Consider the following 23,849-nt stretch of genomic DNA (forward strand, 5'->3'; position numbering starts at 1 on the left):
CTTCAGCTCTCGTTCTGAATAGATGTGTGCTCCTTCGACCTCATCTCCTGCTGCTGGATAGTCTTTGCTGCTCATTTGGGTCTGTAATAAAAAAAAGTAGTGGAGAGAACTTCAGCTCTCGGTCTGAATAGTTTGCGTTTTGCGTTTTAGAGCTGATTGTGGATGTTGCTCGTGAGTGGATCAACTCGAACCGTGTTTAGTTTTCTGCTTAAAATGGGGTCGGGGAAACCCCTTTCTTTCAAACATACTCCCTCAATTCCAAAGTTAGTATAAAATTGGGTCATCTGTTTTGGAACAGAAAGTACAGAAATGGAGTTTCAGTTGTACGATTAACTTTGATGCTCAATTACAGATAAAAATGCAAGATATATTCCTCACCTGACTACAGAGTTTTCTATCAAAGTGCAATTTTCCTCATCAGTTCAGGGGCGTTTCAGAGCAACAACAAGGCGAATTCTGAACTTCATATTGGATTCAGACGAACGGTAGCAACATATCCGTTTCATTCATATTAGTATTGACAAGGGCGTCACAGGCAGTAACAACAAGAACAAGATTGCGAGATGCATTCCAAGTTACCAACCCAAACATTCATAACGACACTTAATCTAATCTAGAACTCCTGGGAGGCGGAGCCGATGTCGCCCTTGCCCTTGCCGGCCTTCTTGGGGAGCAGCGTGGTGTGGATGCTGGGCAGAACCCCGCCGGCGGCGATGGTGACCGAGCCCAGCAGACGGCTCAGCTCCTCGTCGTTGCGCACCGCCAGCTGGATGTGGCGCGGCACGATCCGGTTCTTCTTATTGTCGCGCGCCGCGTTCCCGGCGAGCTCCAGGGTCTGAATCAAAGGGAAACAAGAAACGGTGAGATCCAGGAACAGATAAACGGGGACAGGAGGAGCCGGTGAGGATTCGTACCTCGGCAGCGAGGTACTCGAGGACGGCGGCGAGGTAGACGGGGGCGCCGGCGCCGACGCGCTGCGCGTACTTGCCGACCTTGAGGTACCGGGCGACGCGGCCGACGGGGAACTGGAGGCCGGCCTTGGACGACCGTGACACGGACTTGGCGCTGGCGGCGGGCTTCGCCTTGCCCCTCCCACTGCCGGCAATAGCCATCTTCTGGTTCGGGGCGGAGGGTGGACGCGCAGGTGCGGTTGTCGGCGGAGAGATGGCCGGGATCTGTGAGCAGGTGGAGGGCGCTGGGTGTGCTTGGGATGCTAAAGCAGAGGGGGCGGCGGCAGATTATAAAGAGAAGGGGAGCCGCGCGTGATTGGCTAGGAGCGGGAGGCCGCGGATCGGTGACGTGGACGGGGGAGCCGAACTTTTTTCCTTTCTTTTTCCGCGGATCGGTGACGTGGAGGGCGGGGGGCGAGAACTTTCGTTTGGGTTCGGCGCGGGCTGGCGATTTGGGACGACGGAAGTTTCCAGAGGAGTGGTTAATGGAGGGAAATCGTCCGTCCGATGGTAGCCGTCCGTCGGACAGGTCTGCAGCCGTCCGTTTCACATGCATCCGGATCTGGCGACATGGGTTTGGGCAACTTCGCCTGATTTTCCCCTCGAGAGAAAAAACTACACTTCACCTGATTTGGTTCCAAGTTATTTATTTATTCTCAAACATGGTTATCTAGAAGCTCTAGATGAGTCGAGTTGCATTGAGCGAGGAGAAGCTCTCTTGCAACCGCAGCTGTGAAATTCTGTTCGTGCGTCTGGAGTCCCTCTTTGCTTCCTAGCACTAGGGCCTCTGACGCCGAGAACGAACGCGTAGCCAAGGCGACTCTTGTTACTGCTGATTCGTCAATTTCTTGTTGTTTGCATAACCACAGCGCGTCACAACAGTGTAGAGTAATGATGTGGAGTAGATGCACCGCTAGAGCGACTGGTGCGACGAGCTAATCGTTTCCTGGTGGCTCCCAAGTCTAATTAACATATTTGTGGTAGTGTGCGCGTGTGTCCTAGTATATACTATTTTTTTTCTTCCTATAAAACGTGACTTTAGCAAACCAGAACCAGAGCAATTGTCTTGAGTACTATACACCATGATCAACTAACTCCAAGATAAAATATCGCGCACCGGGTGGATAACTTTCTTTATCTGCTTCTGGCTATGTGATCACCATGAACCACAGTTGATGGGAACCATATATATGCAGGAATGCTTGATGGGGAGATCGAAAAAATAAATGCGATAGCAACTCATCGATGAGGTGGATGGTGGCGAGTAATTGGGTTGCTGTACTTTTTTTAGGTGTGCCCGAGTTTGTACATCCACTTTTCCAACCAAGTGAGCTCCTTGTACTTTGTTAGATACTAATACTAGTGCAGGTAAAAGTCATAGCACATGGTTAGAAAAAATATCGCACACGCAACTGCGAAATTTCGCCTCGTAACGGTGTGTTATACGGATCGCACACGCTACAGATAACCGTGCGTGGTAGGGTGTTGGGATGCTTGTGGGTGGATGTCATCCTTGGCCTTGCCAGCCTTCTTGGGGAGGAGCACGGTGTGGATTCCGGGCATCAGCCCGTCGTCGACGATGGTGAACGCGCACAACAATCGACTCAACTCCTCGCCGTTGCACACCGTTGGCTGGATGTGCCGCGGCACGATCTGGTTCTTCTTGTTGTCCCGCGTCGTGTTGCTGGCAGGCTACAGGGTCTAAATCGAAGAGAAAGAAATGAAACGGTGAGATCGAGGACCGCGAGGAACCGTGCGCGCGGGGAACAGAGAAACGAGGAGAGGAGGAGCCGGGGAATTTGTACCTCAGTGGCGAGGTAGACGTGGGCGCTGGTACTGACGTGTTGTGCGTAATTGCCGACCCTGGGGTACCTGGTGACGTTGCTGACGGGGAATTGGAGGTCGGCCATGGACGGACTAGACACGGACTTCATGCTAGTGGCAGGCTTCGACTTGCACCTCCTGCTACCGGCAATGGCAATCTTCGGGTCGTGGTCGAGGGTGGACGCGCTGGTGCTATGGTTGCCAGAGAGATTGTTGGAGGTTGGTGAGATCGTGGAGAGAAAGGGGTGTTTGTGATACTGGAAAGGCCGGGGTTGTGGCTTGTTATAAAGAGAAGGGACGACTGTGCTTGATTGGCTCGAAAATTTTGTTTTTGTTTGGCGCGAGAATTTGGGATCACGGAGATTTGTTGAAAAAGTAGTTGAAGGAGGGAGTTGTCCATCTCATCCCAGCCGTTCATTGGACCAGTCTCCTACCGTCCGATTCAGAGCCAATGCATCCAGCTGGCATGGTTTTGGGCTGTTCTAGAACAACATCCAAAGGAGAAATTTGGATCGGCACCTGCTACCCTTTTGTGCAACCATTTGTTCGCTTGATTTGGTTCTGAGTTGTTTTTAGACTTAAACATGGCTTTGTGTAATCTCTAGATCGGTTTGACTTTCATTGACTCATAAGCGGTTCACTGGCGTGAGGTCTGCTACGACGAGGCGGAGCAGTTTTTCGTGCGTGTGGAATCCCTTTTTGTTTTCTTGCACTAGGGCCTCTGGTGCCAAGGCCGACCACGTAGCCAACACAACTCTGTGGTTACTTCTGATTCTAGATTCTCTTGTTCACTCCATCAGTGATGTACATTATGACAGGCTGACAGTGTGGAACAATGATGCAGAGCAGATGCACCGCAGGATCAGTGAATCCTACAAGCTAATCATTTCCTAATGCCTCCCAGATCTAATTATTTGTGCTACATGTGGCCCAATGTATATTTTGTAAATTTTTAAGCATAACTTTAACGAAATCGGAGGAATTGTCTTGAGTATTATGTGTAAGATGACAAGCGTTCCCTACTCCCTCGAGGGGAGCCGTGGTCTGTATATATTGATGTGGCCGAAGTCGTGCCTTGGCGTACAAGAAAGATCACAGGAGTTTGAGTAGAACAAGTAAAGGAAAGGAGTTGGAGATTACAATAGAACAATATTCTCTAACACCCTCCCTTAGTCTTAACTATCCTAGATTAAGATTACTCTTGAACTCCTCAAATGGTCTTGCTGCTAAGGCCTTTGTAAAGCCGTCTGCTACTTGATCTTTAGAGGGGATAAACCGTATCTCAAGTTTCTTTGCTGCAACCCTTTCTCGCACAAAGTGAAAATCAATTTCTATGTGTTTTGTCCTTGCATGAAACACATGGTTTGTAGACAAGTATGTTGCTCCCAAGTTATCACACCATAAACATGAGATACAATTTTTCTTGATCCCCAATTCCTCAAGAAGTGATTCAACCCAAATGATTTCAGTAGTTGCATTCACCAAGGACTTGTATTCAGCTTTTGTGCTTGATCGTGACACAGTTGCTTGCTTTCTAGCACTTCAAGAAATAAGATTAGACTCGAAGAACACTGCAAAACCTCCAGTTGATCTTCTATCATCACTGCATCATGTCCAGTCAGCATCAGAGAATGCACTCACAAGAGAAGAATTAGAACGTTTGAAATGAAGTCCTGTTCCCATAGTATGCTTCACATATCTTACAATTCTCTTGACAGCTGACCAATGCGCAGAAGTAGGAGCATGCAGATATTGACAAACCTTATTAACAGCAAATGAGATATCTGGACGTGTGAGAGTTAGATATTGTAATGCTCCCACAGTACTCCTGTACCTTGTGTTCTCTTCCTCTTGAAGTGGCTCACCTTCATATGCTGAGAGTTTTTCTGAGGAAGATAAAGGTGTAGGTACTGGTTTGCAATTATTCATTCTCATGCGAGACAAAAGCTCAATGATATATTTTTCCTGTTTTAACACAATACCATATTGAGTTTTTCTGACTCAATCCCGAGGAAGAAATGCAAATCACCTAGGTCTTTCAAGGCAAACTCTGAGCTCAAATCATGCAGAAGTGCATTAGTAGCATTTTGTGAAGAACTTGCAACTATGATATCATCAACATATATAAGCACAAAAATGACTACTCTAGCGTTGTTATAAAACAAAAAAGACGTGTCAGCTTTAGAGGCAATGAAACCAAGATATTTCAACTGTAAGCTTAATCTAGAGTACCATGCTCTGGGTGCCTGTTTTAGACCATGGAGTGCTTTGTCAAGCTTGCAAACATACTGCGGTGACTTCTTATCCTCATATCCAGGTAGTTGTCTCATAAACACTTCCTCTTCCAGAACACCATGCAAAAACGCGTTCTGTACATCTAGTTGTCTTAGACTCCAACCCTAGATACAACAATGGCTAGCACAAGTCTGATAGTTGCAGGTTTCACAACAGGGCTAAAGGTGTCCTCATAATCAATACCATAATGTTGCTTAAAGCCCTTTGCAACTAGACATGCCTTATACCTGTCAATGGAGCCATCTGCCTTCTTTTTAATTCTGTAGACCCATTTGCAATCGATGATATTTTTGTCTTTCTGATTTGGTACAAGATGCCAGGTTTTGTTCCTCATAAGTGCAGAATATTCCTCATCCATTGCCTTCTTCCACTTAGGATCATCAAGTGCACTACTCAACGTTGTTGGTTCTCCTGAAATACACAACATTCCATATGGTATAGTCCACATTTCCTTATTTTAGGATTCAGTATACCTTTCTGTAGACGTGTCATAACCCATGAAGAAGCTATTGTCTGGACCTCAGGAATACTCGCCATAGAAGATCCTGAAGAGTCTGCATGTGCCGACACATGCGAATCTGTCGCCTCCTGCGCAGATGATCCCGCAGCCGCTGGTGTGGCTGCCTCCCCGGTACGCACACGAGGGCCAACCGATCAGGCCAGCACAGCAGATCCACCACCCGATCGCGGTTGCAGGCGCACGCGGGGCGAGGGGGATCCGATCCCGCTGCTGGTCCCGCCTATTGCTGATGTGGCAGCGCGGGAGTGGCCCTCCCTTGATTCGCTGCTGCAGCTGATGGAGGCGCGATCCGAGGCGGATCTGCTCGCGCGATCCGAGGTCTGCATGCGCACAGGAGTTCCAGGCGCCGCCGGATCACCTTCGTTGTCCGTGCCAGGTTCGTCTTCTTCCTCAGCATGAGATATTGGATCAACTTGAGCTATATTTTCAGGATTTTGATCATTTTGAGCCCCGTTTTCTCCAGGGACCTGCACATGCAACAGAGAAGAACAAGTACCAGTAGAAATATCAACACTTTGGTTAGTACAATTGTCGCCCCCATGATCAAAAGACCGAAGATGTGGAGGAAGAAGAAGAATTTCCGTGCAGAGAAGTGCACCGGCATTGGGATGAAGTGAAGCAAACGGAAACACGGACTCATAAAAAATAACATCTCGAGATATATAGACCCTACCACTAGGAACATCAAGACATTTAACCCCTTTATGCATGGGACTATAGCCTAAAAAGACACACTTTTTGGAGCGGGAAGCAAGTTTGCGTGTGTTGTAGGCTCTAAGGTTGGGCCAACATGCACAACCGAAAACACGAAGATATGTGTAGTTTGGTGTGACATCAAGGAGTCGTGTAATGGGTGTTTCAAATTTGATAACTTTGCTTGGAAGCAAATTGATAAGATATGTGGTAGTAAAGAATGCTTCATCCCAAAATTTGAGTGGCATGGATGCATTTGCGAGCAATGCTAGCCCCATATCAACTATGTGACGATGCTTTCTTTCAGCAGATCCGTTTTGTTGGTGAGCATGAGGGCAAGAAACATGATGTGATATGCCAAGTTTTTGGAAGAAATAGTTCAATTTTTCATACTCAACACTCCAGTCACTTTGCATAGCAATGATCTTGGAGTTCAGTTTGCGTTCAACAAGATATTGGAAATTGATAAAGACTTGCAAGACATCAGACTGTTTCTTTAACAAATAAATCCAAGTAAATTTACTATAGTCATCAATAAAGCTTACATAATAAGAAAATCTCCCAACTGAAGTAGGGGTTGACCCCCATACATCTGAAAATATAAGCTGTAGAGGAGCAGTAGACACACTAGTAGAGACGAGATAAGGTAATTGATGACTTTTTGCTTGTTGACACGGATCACAAACTGACTCAACACTATTCTCATAAGAGAGTTTATTTTTGCTAAGAACATATTTTACTATGACTGAAGATGGATGACCCAAACGACTATGCCACCTTGATGATGATGGCTTGGTGAGAATGTTGGCTTGTTTATTTGACCATGAAGAAGATGATGATGATATTGAGTGGATAGAGGCCTCCCACGCACCATCCTCTAAGAATGATTCTCCTTGTTCTCAAGTCCTTAACCAAGAAAAAATAAGGATAGAATTCTATAAGAACATTGTTATCAAGGGTGAATCGATGAACGGAAACAAGATTTTTTTTCTGTTTGAGGAACATGCAAGACATCTTTCAAGTGCTAGTTTTTCATGGGGTTTTTAACAATTGAACTACCAATATGAGTGATATTCATACCAGAACCGCTTGTCGTGCTAATTTGGTCGCCTCCGTTGTACTTCTCCCGTGTTGTCAACTTCTCAAGTTCACCTGTGATGTGATTTGTTACTGCATTATCGGTGTACCAGTTTGTATCCACGCCAAAGGAGACAACATGCGCCTCCTTATCTTCCTGATCATTCTCTTCATAGCGCCACCAGCCAACACGTGCACCTCCTGGATGATGCATGTAGCATATCTGACATTCAGGGTAGTCGGGCTGCTGTTCACGCACCTGCTGTTGCTGTTGTTGTCGAGGGCGTTGTCGGTGTCAAAACCGGCGGATCTCGGGTAGGGGGTCCCGAACTGTGCGTCTAGGCGGATGATAACAGGAGACAAGGGACACGATGTTTTTACCCAGGTTCGGGCCCTCTCGATGGAGGTAAAACCCTACTCCTGCTTGATTGATATTGATGATATGGGTAGTACAAGAGTAGACCTACCACAAGATCAAGGAGGCTAAACCCTAGAAGCTAGCCTATGGTATGATTGTTGTTCGTCCTATGGACTAAAACCCTCCGGTTTATATAGACACCGGAGAGGGCTAGGGTTACACAGAGTCGGTTACAATGGTAGGAGATCTACATATCCGTATCACCAAGCTTGCCTTCCACACCAAGGAAAGTCCCATCCGGACACGGGACGAAGTCTTCAATCTTGTATCTTCATAGTCTTGGAGTCCGGCCGATGATGATAGTCCGGCTATCCGAACACCCCCTAGTCCAGGACTCCCTTAGTAGCCCCTGAACCAGGCTTCAATGACGATGAGTCCGGTGCGTATATTGTCTTCAGCATTACAAGGCGGGTTCTCCTCCAAATTCTATGTGCTTGTCGAATAGTGTCCGGCTTCCTTATAAATGTTGCGCTCCTTGGCTTCCACATCCAATAATGGCCCTCTTCCACGTGTCGCATGAATGCGAAAAGTCAGGGTATTTTTACGCTTTACCCCCTAGCTGCGCGAATAAGCTGCCTATAAGAGAGGCGAGGATCTAGATCCGAATCACACCATCCTCCTTCCGTGAGTATTCATCGAAGCGCCTCTGATAAAAATCCACTCCATCATGGACATTCGACGCGGCTCCTCCTCTCACGCTCCCAGCCCTCAGCCAGGAGATTGGGGGAGATGTTCAGTCCCGCATAGCAAGCTGGTGACGCCCCAAGCAGAGGGATATCTTCCCCCAGCCTTTATGGTTCCGGTTCGAGCCGGACTGGCCACCTACAAGGGCGGAAAGCAGGCGGAGAGCATCCCTAATCCCTCCAAAGGAGAGCGGGTATGCTTCGTCCCTTATCTAATAAGGGTACTTGTATTCCCCGTACATCCGTTTCTCCGGGGGCTCCTGGAGTTCTATGGGCTCCAGCTTCACCACCTTACACCTGCCTCCATCCTGCACATCGCGGGCTTCGTGGCCCTTTGCGAGCTGTTCTTGGGCATCGAGGCCCATTTTGCACTGTGGAAGAGATTGTTTTGCCTCGTACCCCGTTCTCACGAGGGGTCGATATATCAAGTGGGCGGAGCCGAAATATGGCGCATCGCTGGGACCGGATATCTATCCGGAACCCTGAAGAAGGCGTCCGAAGACTGGCCTTCGGAATGGTTTTATATGGAAGACGCCCCGTTGCTGGACCCAGTTCGGATCGTCCTCCCGGAGTTCAGCAACGCTCCTCTGAAGAAACGCCTGAGTTGGCGCCCGCGGAGCCCTCAACGGGAGAATGATAGGGACGTCCAATATCTGATGGGCCGGATAAGGTTACTGGCTCATTCCGGATTGACCATGATTGGAGTCATGTCCACGTGCATCATGCGAGGGGTGCAGCCACTCCAATATAGGGGCCACCCCATGTGGGATTTCAACGGGGAGGATGACGCCACCCGTCATGGCCGCAAGGGGCCGGGATCGGTTGCCGATCTGGTGAAGATCCTGTCCGGCTTGTACAAGGGGGAGAAGGAGGACTTCCTCCGCGCGAGTCCATTTAATGGATTCTCCATGAATAACCCTCGGAGCTGGGTAAGTGGACGTTTATCTATCCGATCCATATTCCCGAAGTTAAGTGTCTTACTTTGCGACTTCGGCGCAGGAACTGCGTCGGGACGTAGAGGGCATACACAGCCTGACTCCGCAGCCCGAGGATCCGGAACGATCCCTTGATCCGGCCTCCAAAGAGGATCCGGACATAAAGGTGGAGCTGATCGATGGGGTGTTCCACCAACTTAGCATGGACAATGCTTTGGTCGCCATTACGGCCGACTACCCCGGTTTATCTCCGGCTTCCCAGGTAACTGTGACCGGAGTCCTGACATCATTACTCATCCATGCTTATTTCTGATCACCGTATACCAATGGTGCTCCGCATGAGGTGCCTTTAAGGCGGGAAGCCGATCCTGCGGCGGCTGACCAACAAGGGGCAGCTCGGCCCAGCAGAAGGAAAAGAAGTGCGGCGCGAATCGAGACGTCGCCGTAGCGGTATGGTGCGCCCCATGTTTCCGGAAGAGTTTCCTGAAAGTCATACTAACGCTCATGATTTTTCCAGGAGAAAGAGCGCTCGCCGGACTATGTCCGGAGAGGTTGCCAATCGAGCCTCCGCCAGCCAGGCTCCCACACCGGGTCCGGAGGGGGAGGCGAACGCGAGGCGCGCGTCGGGTGCTCCTCCAACGGAGGACGCCGACAGGTTGTCCGCCACCAGATCTGAGGTGGAGAGTGCCATGAATCACAGGCGCCACCGGACAATTCTTCGTGATGCATGCTTCTCCCTCGAGGCGTTAAATGCCTTTAATTCGGGTGATGCGCACCTCCGTGCTGCTCAAGATGGTCTAGCCAGAGCCACGGAGCAGTATGTGAAAGACATACGGGTGAGGCATTTTGACAGTTATATATGCCAGTAGCCCCCGAAACTTAAAATAGTTAGAATAACTGATTTAAGGATCATTTGTTATGCAGGACCTCACGGAGAAGAATATCCACCTGTCCCAGGAGCTTCAAGGGTGCAAGGCCCAACTTGAGGCCGCACTAGCCACCGCAGGGGGAGCCACAGAGACCTCCTCTGGTAATACATACTTCGAAAGATAGGTAGTTTGTGAAGTGCGGCATGTGTATAAGTCTGACAATAATATTGCAGATGGCGCCGGACTTGATCCGGACAAGCAACAGCTACTGCGCCAGCTGAAGGCCGGCGAGAAGGTGCTTATGAGGGTGCAGCAAGAGAGGAACAAACTCCAAGATGCCAACACTCAGCTGGGCGAGGAACTAAAAAATGTTCGGGTCCAGCTGTCTGACTCCGTGAAGGAGAATCGGCGGCTTCGTCGCGGCATTTATAGTAAGTGCTTGAGCAAACTTTTTTGAAAAGAAGAGTTCGACGAGGAAGTTGATTGACAGGAAATATGTCTGTAGGCATGCTCACAGGTCGTTCTGCGGAGGAGATGCCCGGTTCAACGGGTCACCTACTTCCCGAGCTGCTGCAACTGCACGAACGAGTTCGGCAGGTGATGAGCGGGGTCTCCCAGGCCTTGTGGCCTTCCGTGTCCCTGCCCGAAGGTCTTGGAGAGCTTGCGGAGAAGCTTCAGGGAGCACAGCAGCGCTTTCGTTTATGGAAGATATCGGCCTGCCGTCAAGGCGCCAGGGAGGCCTGGGCCATGGTGAAGACACAGTATGCGAAGGCTGACCCAAACCACATGGCCGAGGTCGGACCTGTGGGGCCTGACGGGAAGGAGATCCCTGTGAGCTTAGTGTACGACCAAATAGAGTTGGCCGCAAAGTATTCACAATGGGACCGTAAACTAGACAGTTTATTAGATGGTATCGAAGAGGAATACCGTCAGTCAGCTTGACTGTGTAATTGAAAATGACATTGAAAATGCCTTCTAGCTGGATTGTAGATCGTTTGTCTTTGCGGACCTTTTCGCTTCGACCTCGGGACCCGACAGTCCCGAGTGTGTCCGAATACCCTCATGGTTATGTAAGAAACCGGGGCATGCATGGAGACCAGGCGTAGGGGTCATTAGTGCTTTATCAGACAAGTGCCCAACTAGTTATGTTATATTACATGGCTAGTAAGAAACATCTTCCAGGGAGAATAGTTCCGTTAGGGGTTTCTTTCCCTGGGAGGCATGCCCTAAAGTGCATGTCCGGGCTGCGAAAAAAGCAGGAAAGCATCTGGGGGCAGATAAATAAATAGGTAAGAAATCATCTTTCAATTCACCAACCGAATATTCCCTTAAGAACGCTAGCTTTCGGCTTCACCCAGTCTGAGGTACACATCCGGCTGACCCGGCAGTAACAATCGCAGAGGTGCTCCCTTTACCTCCTAGCCAAACAATCGGGAACGTATGGGTAAGCACAGGAGCCAGGTAACCCAGCTTGGCCAAAACTTAAGTCATATCGATGCATATAATGGTGAATAAAAGTCACATGCGGAAGTGTGACACATGTGTTGGGTATAAGGCCCGTATAAATAAGCTTCTGTTAAAGAAGCCCCCAGGTATAATGAGTGCGGATAGCACGTCAAGTGTGTGCAAACAATGCGCAGACGAGCCACTGAAGGCCCGTGATAGAGGAAGAACAAGAAAGGAAAAAGAGAGGGGGAAAATAAAAGACAGTTAAATTATAAAATATAGACGGGGGAGGGAGACGAACTCAGAGTCCGGCGGTAGGCGTAGAATCTATGGAGACGGGCTGCGTTCCATGGATTTGGCTCGAGTCGGTTATCCGATGCATTTCGCAGACGGCACGCTCCGCCGGTCAGGACCTGGTCGATGATGAAGGGACCTTCCCATTTGGGCTTGAGCTTGTCCTTTTTCTTGTCCGGCAGGCGTAGAACTAGTTCGCCAACATTGTAAGTTTTGGCCCGTACTTCTCTGCTTTGATATCTTCGAGCTTGATGTTGGTAAAATGCGGAACGAGCTTTTGCCACGTCATGCTCCTCTTCTAAGGCGTCCAAACTGTCCTGCCGATCCAGCTCGGCTTCTCTTTCTTCGTACATGCGCACGCGAGGTGAGTCATGAATTATGTCGCAGGGCAAAACTGCCTCTGCACCGTATACCATAAAAAATGGTGTGAATCCGGTAGTGCGGTTTGGCGTGGTCCGCAGCCCCCAGAGTACGGAGTCGAGCTCCTCTACCTAGTGCATGTTAGATTCCTTAAGGGACTGCACTAGTCTGGGTTTGATGCCGCTCATGATTAGACCATTTGCTCGTTCGACTTGACCGTTAGTTTGAGGGTGATAGACTGAAGCATAGTCGAGCTTGATGCCCATATTTTTGCACCAGAGTTTAACCTCGTCGGCCGTGAAGTTCGTGCCGTTATCAGTGATGATGCTATGGGGGATGCCATAACGGTGTACTACCCCAGATATGAAGTCTATCACGGGTCCGGATTTTCGGCCGTTTTAACTGGCTTGACCTCTATCCATTTGGTGAATTTATCCACCATGACCAATAGGTATTTTTGCTTGTGGGTTCCCCTTTAAGGGGTCCAACCATGTCAAGCCCCTAGACCGCAAATGGCCAGGTGATGGGTATAGTTTTGAGGGCGGTGAGTGGCATGTGGTTTTGATTAGCAAAGAGCTGGCAACCAATGCATCGTTGGACTAAGTCCTGAGCATCTGCCCGGGCCGTCGGCCAATAAAATCCTGTACAGAAGGCCTTGCCTACAAGGGCCCGGGCTGCGGCGTGGTGCCCGCCGAGTCCGGCGTGAATTTCAGCCAGACGATTTCGCCCTTCCTCTTTAGAGATGCACCTTTGAAGGACTTCGGTTGTGCTTTTCTTATAAAGCTCTCCCTCATGGACCTTGTAGGCTTTAGATCGCCGTACTATGCATCGGGCCTCGTTCTGGTCTTCGGGGAGTTCCTGCCTAATTAAGTAGGCTAGGAATGGTTCCGTCCACGGGGCAATGACTGCCATTATTTCGTGGGCTGAAGGTGTTATTTCATTGGCAGAGCCGTCGACTGTGTCAGAGTGTTCGGTGTTGGGCGGTGCGGTTGGTCCCGGGTTGTTGTTTCCGGACTCCCCTTCCCATAATACGGATGGCTTGAAAAGCCGCTCCAGGAAGATGTTGGCAGGGATGGCGTCGCGCTTTGTGCCGATGCGTGCCAACACGTCGACCGCCTGGTTATTATCCCGGGCCACATGGTGGAATTCGAGTCCTTCGAACCGAGCTGACATTTTTAAGACGGCGTTACGGTAGGCTGCCATTTTCGGATCCTTGGCGTCAAAGTCTCCATTTATTTGGGATATTGCAAGGTTTGAATCCCCGCGGACCTCTAGGCGTTGAATGCCCATGGAGATTGCCATCCGGAGATCGTGCAGAAGGGCCTCATATTCGGCTGCATTGTTGGAGTCCGTGTACATTATCTGGAGTACGTATTGGACTGTGTCTCCGGTTGGGGACGTCAGGACGACGCTAGCCCCCAGGCCGACCAACATTTTGGAGCCGTCGAAGTGCATGATCCAATTGGAGTATGCGCCGTACTCTTTAGGGAGTTCGGTTTCGGTCCATTTAGCGATGAAGTCGGCCAAAACTTGCGACTTTATAGATCGCCGTGGTTTGTAGGTTATGTCGAATGGTAGGAGCTCAATGGCCCATTTTGCAATTCTGCCCGTCGCGTCGCGGTTGTTTATAATGTCGTTAAGAGGTACTTCGGAGACTACTGTTATCGAACACTCTTGAAAGTAGTGTTGCAGCTTCCGGGATGCCATGAACACCGCGTACGCTATCTTTTGATAATGTGGATACCGGGACTTGCATGGAGTTAGGACAGTGGATACGTAGTACACTGGTTTTTGAAGAGGGAATTTGTGTCCTTCTGTTTCTCGTTCGACGACGAGCACCGCACTTATAACTTGATGTGTTGCCGCGATATATAATAACATTGGTTCGCCCAAGTTGGGCGCGGCCAGGACCGGATTTGTTGCCAATATGGCCTTTATTTCTTCGAGTCCGGCCGTGGCGGCATCCGTCCATTCGAAGTGTCCGGTGCGCCGGAGGAGGCGATAAAGGGGTAATGCCTTTTCTCCCAAGCGGGAGATGAAGCGGCTTAGAGCCGCCACGCATCCAGTCAATTTTTGTATTTGCTTGAGGTCTTTTGGGATATCCAATTGTGACAGAGCTCGGATCTTGGCTGGGTTTGCTTCAATTCCTCTACCGGATACAATGAAGCCCAAGAGCTTTTCGGCTGGTACGCCGAAAACGCATTTTTCCGGGTTGAGCTTAATGTCATATGCTCGGAGGTTGTCAAATGTGAGCCTCAAATCATCTACTAGAGTTTCGACATGTTTGGACTTGACGACCACACCGTCTACGTATGCCTCCACTGTTTTGCCGATCTGGATTGCCAGACATGTCTGAATCATGCGCTGATATGTTGCGCCGGCGTTTTTGAGCCCAAAGGGCATTTTGTTGAAGCAGAATGGTCCGTATGGAGTGATGAATGCCGTTGCGGCTTGGTCTGTCTCTGCCATCTTGATTTGATGGTAGCCGGAGTATGCGTCGAGGAAGCACAATGATTCGTGCCCTGCGGTAGCGTCGATAATTTGATCGATGCGGGGAAGGGGGAAAGGATCCTTTGGACAAGCCTTGTTAAGGTCCTTGAAATCGACGCACAAGCGCCAGGATTTGTCCTTCTTTGGTACCATTACCAGGTTTGCTAGCTAGTCCGGATGTTTTATGTCTCTGATGAATCCGGCTTCTAATAGTTTGGCTAGCTCCTCTCCCATTGCCTGTCTTATGGGTTCGGAAAATCGCCGAAGAGCCTGTTTGACTGGCTTAAATCCTTTTAAGATGTTTAGGATGTGCTCTGCCAACCTGCGTGGGATTCCTGGCATGTCTGAAGGGTGCCAGGCAAAGATGTCCCAATTTTCCCGAAGGAATTCTCGTAGTGCAGCGTCTACATCAGGGTTTAATTGTGCCCCAATGGAGGCCGTCTTTGTGGGGTCCGTTGGATGGACTTGGAATTTGACTATTTCATCCGCTGGCTTAAAAGAGGTGGACTTGGATCTCTTATCGAGTATCACATCGTCCCTGTTCACCGTGGAGCGCAGCGCAGTGAGTTCCTCTGCCGCTAGGGCTTCGGATAGTGCCTCTAGGGATAGTGCGGCTGTCTTATTTTCGGCGCGGAGTGATATGTCCGGATCACTGACAAGAGTGATGATTCCATTGGGCCCGGGCATTTTAAGCTTCATGTACCCGTAATGGGGTATAGCTTAAAAAATTGTGAATGCCTCTCGCCCTAATAAACCGTGATATCCCCTGGTGAACGGGGCCACTTGAAACGTGACCTCCTCGGACCTGTAATTGTCCGGCGAGCCGAACACCACATCCAGTGTAATTTTTCCTGTGCAGCGTGCTTCCCGACTAGGGATTATTCCTCTAAATGTTGTGCTGTTTCGCTCAATGCGGCTCCAGTCTATTTCCATTTTTCAAAGGGTTTCCTCGTAGTTGAGGTTTAATCCGCTGCCGCCATCCATGAGTACCTTAGTAAGGCGAAAGCCGTCCACTATTGGACTGAGGACCAGTGCGGCTGGTGCTCGGGCTGTTCGGAATTTAGGTTCGTCGCTGGTGTTGAAGGTAATAGCCGTGTCGCTCCATGGATTTATTGTTGCTACTTGGTAGACTTCGGCGAGGCTGCGGAGTGTTCGTTTCCGCATATTATTTGATGCGAAAGTCTTGAAGATTGTTAATACCGTACTGGTACTGCTAGGCTGGTTCTCTGGGGCTAGAAGCTCTTCGCCACTTTTGGCCACCTGCCGTAGTATCCAACATGCTCGAAGGCTATGTGTTGGAGTGGCGCCCTCTGCACTGTGGATTTTACAGGGTCTGCTGAGCCATCCCTCCAGTACGGTTCCATGCCCTTTAGGTTTTTTTTTGCTTTTTGGTTTTTATCCCAGGTGCCTGAGCATGGTGCACCCTTTTATTTCGGACTAGGGTTGTGTTCGAAGCCGGATTGTCCCAAAACTTGGTCTCGGTTTTCCAGGCACTCTCCATCGCACAGTACTTTCGTACTATGGACGCCAGGTCGGCGAAGCGTGTAATTTCACGACGACTTATGGCGTTCATGATTCCCTTGTCCGTGCAATTGTTGCAGAAAAATGAGATTGCGCTTTCCTCATGGCAGTCCTTTATCCTGTCCATCACCAGGAGGAATCTGGCCCAGTAATGATGTACTGTTTCAGCGGGCTCTTGCCGGATTCGAGATAGATCGCTTGTGTTTGGGTGGGCGGGTGGAATTAAATTCGAAACCCCGCCCAATCAGAGGCTCAAGGGCCGAAAAGTTTCCGAATTTGGAAGCTTGGATTGCTGGACGTTGTCCAACAAATCTGGTCCGCTGCCTGACTTTAGGTTCAGTGCTTGATTGACGTCTGCCCCTCCGCGGGAATCCGGCATGGAGGGATCAGGAATTCGGACATAACTGGTCTTTAATATAGAAGAAGAGTCGCCGCACTATTCCTCTACCACAACAACGTGGTGGGTAGCCTGGGGAGAGTTGATCTCTCTCAGATCGGTTTTAAGCCCAATCTGATCGTGGTCTGTAGCGACTCCCAGGGCGGCGATGCGATCCAAGAGCTCGTTTACGGAGGAGAGCTCCATCAGATCTAGCTGCTCGGCGAATTCTGAGTTAACGTGAAGATCGCTTTTGATGACCCGAGAGGTCATTGTCGGAGCGGCGGCCGAACAGGCGGTCATAAGAAAACCACCTAGCCGGATAGTTTGGCCGGTGGCCAAAGCTCCTTTGGCAATGGTACCGTATTTAAAGACGGGACGAGGCATCCTTCCTGATTGCGATGACACAGAGGAACTCTCAATGAAAGCACCAATGTGGGTGTCAAAACCGGCGGATCTCGGGTAGGGGGTCCCGAACTGTGCATCTAGGCGGATGATAACAGGAGACAAGGGACACGATGTTTTTACCCAGGTTCGGGCCCTCTCGATGGAGGTAAAACACTACTCCTGCTTGATTGATATTGATGATATGGGTAGTACAAGAGTAGACCTACCACGAGATCAAGGAGGCTAAACCCTAGAAGCTAGCCTATGGTATGATTGTTGTTCGTCCTATGGACTAAAACCCTCTGGTTTATATAAACACCGGAGAGGGCTAGGGGGTTACACAGAGTCGGTTACAATGGTAGGAGATCTACATATCCGTATTGCCAAGCTTGCCTTCCACGCCAAGGAAAGTCTCATCCGGACACGGGACGAAGTCTTCAATCTTGCATCTTCATAGTCTTGGAGTCCGGCCAATAATGATAGTTCGGCTATCCGGACACCCCCTAGTCCAGGACTCCCTCAGGCGTCCTCTGAATCCGTCGCTTCTGTTTGCAGGAGAGGGTTGGTGGTCACCGCAATCACCATGGCCGCGCCCCCTTCCTCCTCGCCCACGGGGTCTGCCGCGGGACTGGCCACGACCTCTGTAGACTGCGTTGGCCAATGAATCACCCAGTATCTCCATCCTCTGATCAAAGGCAGAGATCTGAGCAAAGAGGTCGTCGGTGGTGATTGTGTTCTTGACAGCGCCGATCGCTGCCACATGGAGTCGTAGTCGCGGTCGAGCCCTGCCAGGATGTAGTCTACCATCTCCGGGTCAGAGACGGGACGCCCAGCAGTAGCAAGTTTGTCCCCAAGGCTCTTCATCTTCACCATATACGCCGAGCTAGACATGGTGCCCTTCTTGGTGTTGGTGATTGTGATCCTCAGATTTGTGATCCGCGATTGTGATTGCGAGGCGAAGAGATTTGTCACCGTCGTCCAGAGCTCATAGGCGGCGTCCTTCCCGACGACTTGTGCAAGGATTTTTGGAGACATAGAGTTGAGTAGATATGATAGGACCTGCTGATCTTTGGCGATCCAGGGCCCATATAGAGGATTCGGCTCTAGGGCCGTGGTTTTGTCCGCCTTCGTGATCTCCACCATCCTCGGCGGAGCAGCGTCGGAGTTATCCAGGAGCCCAGTAACCTGCGCACCTCGCAGGGCTGGGAGAACTTGAGTCTTCCAGAGGATGAAGTTTCCTCTTGCAAGCTTCTCTGACGGCGGCGAACCAAGGTTGAGGGCGACGCTGGCTGAGGAAGCCATGGAGACGACGGTATGTAGTTTAGGGTTTTGATTTGTGGCTAGATGTATGAGAAGAGGTGGCTCTGATTACTATGTAAGATGATAAGCGTTCCCTACTCCCTCGAGGGGAGCCGCGGTCTGTATATATTGATGTGGCCGAAGCCGTGCCTTGGCGTACAAGAAAGATTACAGGAGTTTGAGTAGAACAAGTAAAGGAAAGGAGTTGGAGATTACAATGGAACAATATTCTCTAACATTATGCACCATGACTAGCATACTTGGAGATAAAATATGTGGGCACAACGGATGAGTATCCTATCTGTCTCTGCTTTTGTTTATGTGATCACCGTCAACCACAGTTGATGGAAACTATATATATGCACGAATACTTGAAGGGGAGGTAGCAACAAATAAATGTCGTAACAACTCCTCATCGACGAAGTGGATGGCCACGAGTAATTGGTTTCTCATACTTCTTATTTAGGTTTGCTTGAGTTTGTACAATCATTTTTTCAACCAAGTGAGCTTCTTGTACTTGGTTGATACTAACACCAATGCAATTAAGGTCATCACATCATTTTTTTTCAATCACCGAGGATGGCAAGGAAGCACGAGCGGGGGGAGGGGAACGAGACAGGGAGATGCATACATCGTCGACGAGGTACTCGAGGACGACAACGAGGTAGATGGGGGCATCAGCGCCGACGCGTTGTGCGTACTTGCCAACCTTGAAGTACCTGGTGACACGGTCGACGGGGATCTGGAGGTCGCCTTGGATGAACTGGACACGACCTTTGCGCTGTCAACGGGCTTCGCCTTGCTCCACCCGCTGCCGGCATTGACGATCTTCTAGTTCGTGGTGGAGGGTGGACGCATTGGGGTTGTGGTCGCTAGAGAGGTCGCCTAGATGTGTGAGAAGGTGGAGGGCGAAGGGTGTATGAGATAGGGTAGTGACGGTAGGGGGTGGGGCATTTTATAAAGAGACGAAGAGGCGACACGTGATTGATTGGGAGGGCGAGGTCGCGGATCGGTGATGTGGATAGCAGAGGTCAATTTTTGGTTTGAGTTTGGCGCGGTTTGGAGATTTGTGGTGGTAAAAGTAAAAAAGGTGGTTAAATGAGGGAAATCGTCCATCCAATTGTAGCCGTTCATGGGAGTAGAATCCTATCGTTCTTTTCAGAGACGATGCATCGAGCGACGTGGGTTTGTGTTGTTCTAGTACAATCTGCAAAGAGGATATTTGGGTCAGCATCCCTGACCTTTTATGCCACCATCTAATTGTTGATGATATGATTTGGCTAGTTAGTACATGGTGAGCCAAATTAATTCAATTATTTATCAAGCTAATTGGTTGATGCATTGTTCAAATATTGCAACAAGAATTTTCATAGACCGCCAAGGTACAAGTTCTAAGAAGAATATGCTTAGTGTTGATGGCCATTATCAAGTTTTATTTGCGACGTCGCGGGAATATTTTATTATTTTCTTTGACGGCTCAAGGTATTTGTACGAGTATGCTTAGAAGTTGGGCTACTATATTATCTGGTGTGATAGCAACGTGACCGGAATATTTAATTGATAAGGCAAGGTGTGTATATGGCCAGGAGGGGTCGCCATGCAGGTTAGCCTAATGTAAAATGTCAAATACTATATACATGGTAGCCAAATTAGGATGACCTGATTAGATTCTAATCGGTTTGATTTTGGAATTCAACTCGTGTACGCCAAGTTCTGCCTTGGATACGTCAAAGTCCAGCGTGCCATAGAGCATCTCTAGCAGACCCCGTATAAATGGTTAAACCCGTAAAATTTTTGCGTTTTACAGTTTTGGGCGAAAAAATGTCCAGAACAGAAACCGTAAAAGTGGTCCAACCCGTAAATTTTTTAAGGGCCACCACAAATGCACACCCGAAACCCTTATCTTTGGAGGTTGGAAGGCCGAATCTAGAGGGCCCCGTATACCGGTCAAACCTCATCGGAGCAAACACACCACCGCGGAGTTTGCCGGAATCCGCCCTAAACTCGCCGAAATTCATCACCGCTAACCGGAAAAGGCCGCTAGGCGTCGCAATTGATCGCCGCCGGTTCGAATTGGACGAGCTCGACATAGCCGTGGCCTCCCATGACCTCAGCCTGGCCACTGGAATCCTCCCGGTGCGGCAGGCAAAGGGGCACGACTTGGCTGGCAATAGAGCAAGGCGCGGACGATGGAGGCGGCGGGGCGTGGCCGGCAAGGCTGGACGCGGACGACGGAGGCGACGGGGCGTGGCCAACGGGCGACACGGCATGGCCTGCGGGCGATGGGGTGTGGCCGACGGGGTTGGACGCGACTGGCGTGGCCGGCGCGGCCGACTGGGGGAAGGGGCGGCAGTGGCCGGACTGGAGGAAGGAGCTCTTTATTCCAGTTTTACAGTTTGTTTTACAGTATCTGTTTGGCCGCAGCTAAAATGAACCCTTAAAATGCACTTTTTCCAACCCATATCCCAGTTTTGCAGTTTGCGAATTTAAGGGATCTGCTAGAGATGCTCTTATATATAAGGCCATGGCCGATTGGAAACGCCCCCAACAATCGATCTATCAATACAAACTCTATTTTCACGTACGTCTATTTTCCGTCGTTACTTCCCGCCGAGCCCTAGCTGCCCTAGGGTTTGGTGATCTTAGCCGTTCTGCGCTGAAAAGCGGCCGGTTCTCCTCCACGAAAGTGAGGGATCTTTGTTGCTTTGCTCGGAAAGCAATCGTTCGTCGTCACGAAAGCATGATAATTATCTTGGTGTTGCACGGCGATTTCTCATGCCAACACAATTGGCGACTCCGCTGGGGACAAGAAGAAGAAGATGTACACGATGAGTACCGAGTCCAAGAATGGGAGCAACATCGACCCGGAGAACGTCATCGCCGTCACACTCGACGATCTGTCGGAAGATGATCGGCACGAACTTGACGAGGAGCTTGAGAAAGAAAAGGTTGAGAGGCCGAAGCTGAAGTTAGCTGGATACGCGAAGATGAGGAACGGCGTCGTCAAAAAGGTAGTTCCAAGCCCTTCCGATGCATCCAACACTCAGGTAAAAAACTCAACCGAAGAAATTGCTCATCTAATTGATATGTCAGTAGCTAGTAAATATGGTTCTGATATGGGAAATAGGGCGCGTACAATTACTCAAGCAGTAGCTAATAGATTTGAAAAATTTAAGGAGCAGTTTAATAAAGATCTTGAAAAATGTCTGCCTGGTCATGTACGTTCATTAGTGATGCAAGTCAATGATGAGTATTATGGAAAAAGACCGATGCCACTAGACAGTAGCAGATTTAACAATTTACCAAGTAATATACATACGCCTAGTGCATCAGCTAATGCTGTGCAGCCTCACGTTCCTTTAAAAATAATCTGGATGGCCGGAACTATGTTGGTAGTTCGGCTAATAATTTTGTTACCAGTACTACTGCTCCTATTGTTTCGACTCCGGTTCCAGAAAATCACAATAGCAATAACCAAAGTTTTGTGTTTAATTCTAATATGCAGCCTAGTTATCGGACAGTGGCATATAGTACGCCACCACTGCCAGCTGTCGATACCGGGGTTCCGTATGGGCCGGTACCCGATTAATATTTTAGTGGGTCTTCGTTGCAAACTTCGCATGCTCCAATTTCTTTGCCGGAATTTCCGCCACGTGCTTGTGTTTCATCTGCTCCACAAGCCAGTTCTAAACAGCCCAATGATTTTAAAGATCAACTTGCTAGTATACTTAGAGAATTTGGTTTAGAACCTAAGGGTAGAGCACGCGCATATCAAAAACCATACCCTGATTACTTTGACTCGACACTATATCCTCGTGGTTTTAGAATTTCAGATTTTGTTAAATTTACGGGGGAAGATGGTAGATCTACTTTTGAGCATGTAGAACAATTTTTAGCACAATGCAACGAGGTCGGCACGTTGGATGTTTTTAGATTAAAATTGTTTCCATTATCATTATCCGGTACTGCATTTACTTGGTTTACATCGCTTGCTCCTAATTTCTATTACAACATGGCCACAATTGGAGCAAAAAATTCATGAGTATTTTTATAGTGGTGAAACAGAACTTCGATTTTCAGACTTAACTATGGTTAGGCAGAAATATAATGAACATGTTCATGATTATATTAGGAGGTTTAGGGATGTCAAAAACCGATGTTTCAGCCTGACCATAGCCGAAAAGGATTAAGCCGATCTTGCCTTTTCGGGTCTGCTCGCTCATATTAAGGATAAACTAGAAGGGCAAGAATTTTTAGATATTAATCAAGTTTTACACAAGGCTTTGGCGCAGGAAAAGCGGACTAAGGAAATTAAACAATATAGCCAGTTTAAAGATAATAAAAATAAAGAGAAAGATAACCATGCGGTTAATGCCTTAGATTATGATAGTGATTCGACTAGTGAAGATGATGTTAATATATGTGTAGCCGATTGGGTTCAAGCGCCAAAGTCAAAACCTTTTGGATGTTCTGCTTTGAAACCTACACCCGCTAGAAGAGACGAAATTAAATATACTTTTGATGTAAGCAAGTGTGATAGAATTTTTGATATGTTACTGCAAAATAAATTAATTAGAGTGAGGGAGGGTCATGTAATTTCACCTCTAGAAGAATTGGGTAGAAGAGCTTATTGTAAGTGGAACAGAGTTACAAAAAAAGGGTGAAAAGAGGAGTCGAGGAGATGCGTACCTCTACGGCGAGGTACTCGAGGACAGCGCCGCCGGCGCCGACGCGCAGCGCGTACTTGCCGACCTTGAGGAACCTGGCGACACGGCCGACGAGGAACTGCAGGCCAGCCTTGGACGACCGGGACACGGACTTGGCGCTGGCGGCGGGCTTCGCCTTGCCCCTCCCGCTGCCGGCAATGGCCATCTTCTAGTTCGTGGTGGAGCGCAGACGCGCTGGTGTTGTGGTGGCCGGAGCAGAGAGACTGCCGGAGGTTGGTGAGATTGTGGAGAGCGCGGATTGTTTGAGATGGTAGAGCGGCCGGGGGCACGTTATAAAGAGAAGGGGAGCCGCGCGTGATTGGCTGGGAGGGTGAGGCCGTGGATCGCTGACGTGGATGGGGAGGCGAAGTTTTTTTTTTTGCTTTCCCCGCGGATCGGTGACGTGGAGGGCGGGGCGAGAACTTTTGTTTGGGTGTGGTGCGGGCTGGCGATTTGGGATGACGGAAGTTTCCGGAGGAGTGGTTAATGGAGGGAAATCGCCCATCCGACGCTAGCCGTTCGTCGGACAGGTCTCCTGCCGTCCGTTTCACTTTCAGAGCCGATGCATTCAGATCCGTCGACATGGGCTTTGGCATGCTTTTTTTTATGCAACCATCTACTTCACCTGATTTTTCCCTCATAAGAAAAAAGTTCTACTTCACCTGATTCGGTTCCAAGTTGCTTATTTGTTTTCAAACTTGGTTAT

At 49.2% G+C, this 23,849-nt stretch overlaps 1 protein-coding gene and 1 pseudogene across 1 annotated transcript; both read right to left on the reverse strand.

Annotated features, from left to right (window-relative positions):
- Nucleotides 1-468: 468 nt before the first annotated feature.
- LOC119341206 (probable histone H2AXb) lies at nucleotides 469-1,217 on the reverse strand. The gene is made up of 2 exons (XM_037613073.1): nucleotides 915-1,217; nucleotides 469-835 (listed from the first exon to the last, which is right to left on the reverse strand). The coding sequence occupies exons 1-2, from the start codon at nucleotides 1,110-1,112 to the stop codon at nucleotides 614-616; spliced, it is 420 nt and encodes a 139-aa protein (XP_037468970.1). The 5' UTR covers nucleotides 1,113-1,217; the 3' UTR covers nucleotides 469-613.
- A 1,191-nt stretch (nucleotides 1,218-2,408) lies between these two features.
- Nucleotides 2,409-23,324, reverse strand: LOC119339411 (annotated as a pseudogene).
- Nucleotides 23,325-23,849: the final 525 nt, after the last annotated feature.

This window comes from Triticum dicoccoides, chromosome 7B, assembly GCF_002162155.2.
Source record: "Triticum dicoccoides isolate Atlit2015 ecotype Zavitan chromosome 7B, WEW_v2.0, whole genome shotgun sequence".
Taxonomy (NCBI): domain Eukaryota; kingdom Viridiplantae; phylum Streptophyta; class Magnoliopsida; order Poales; family Poaceae; genus Triticum; species Triticum dicoccoides.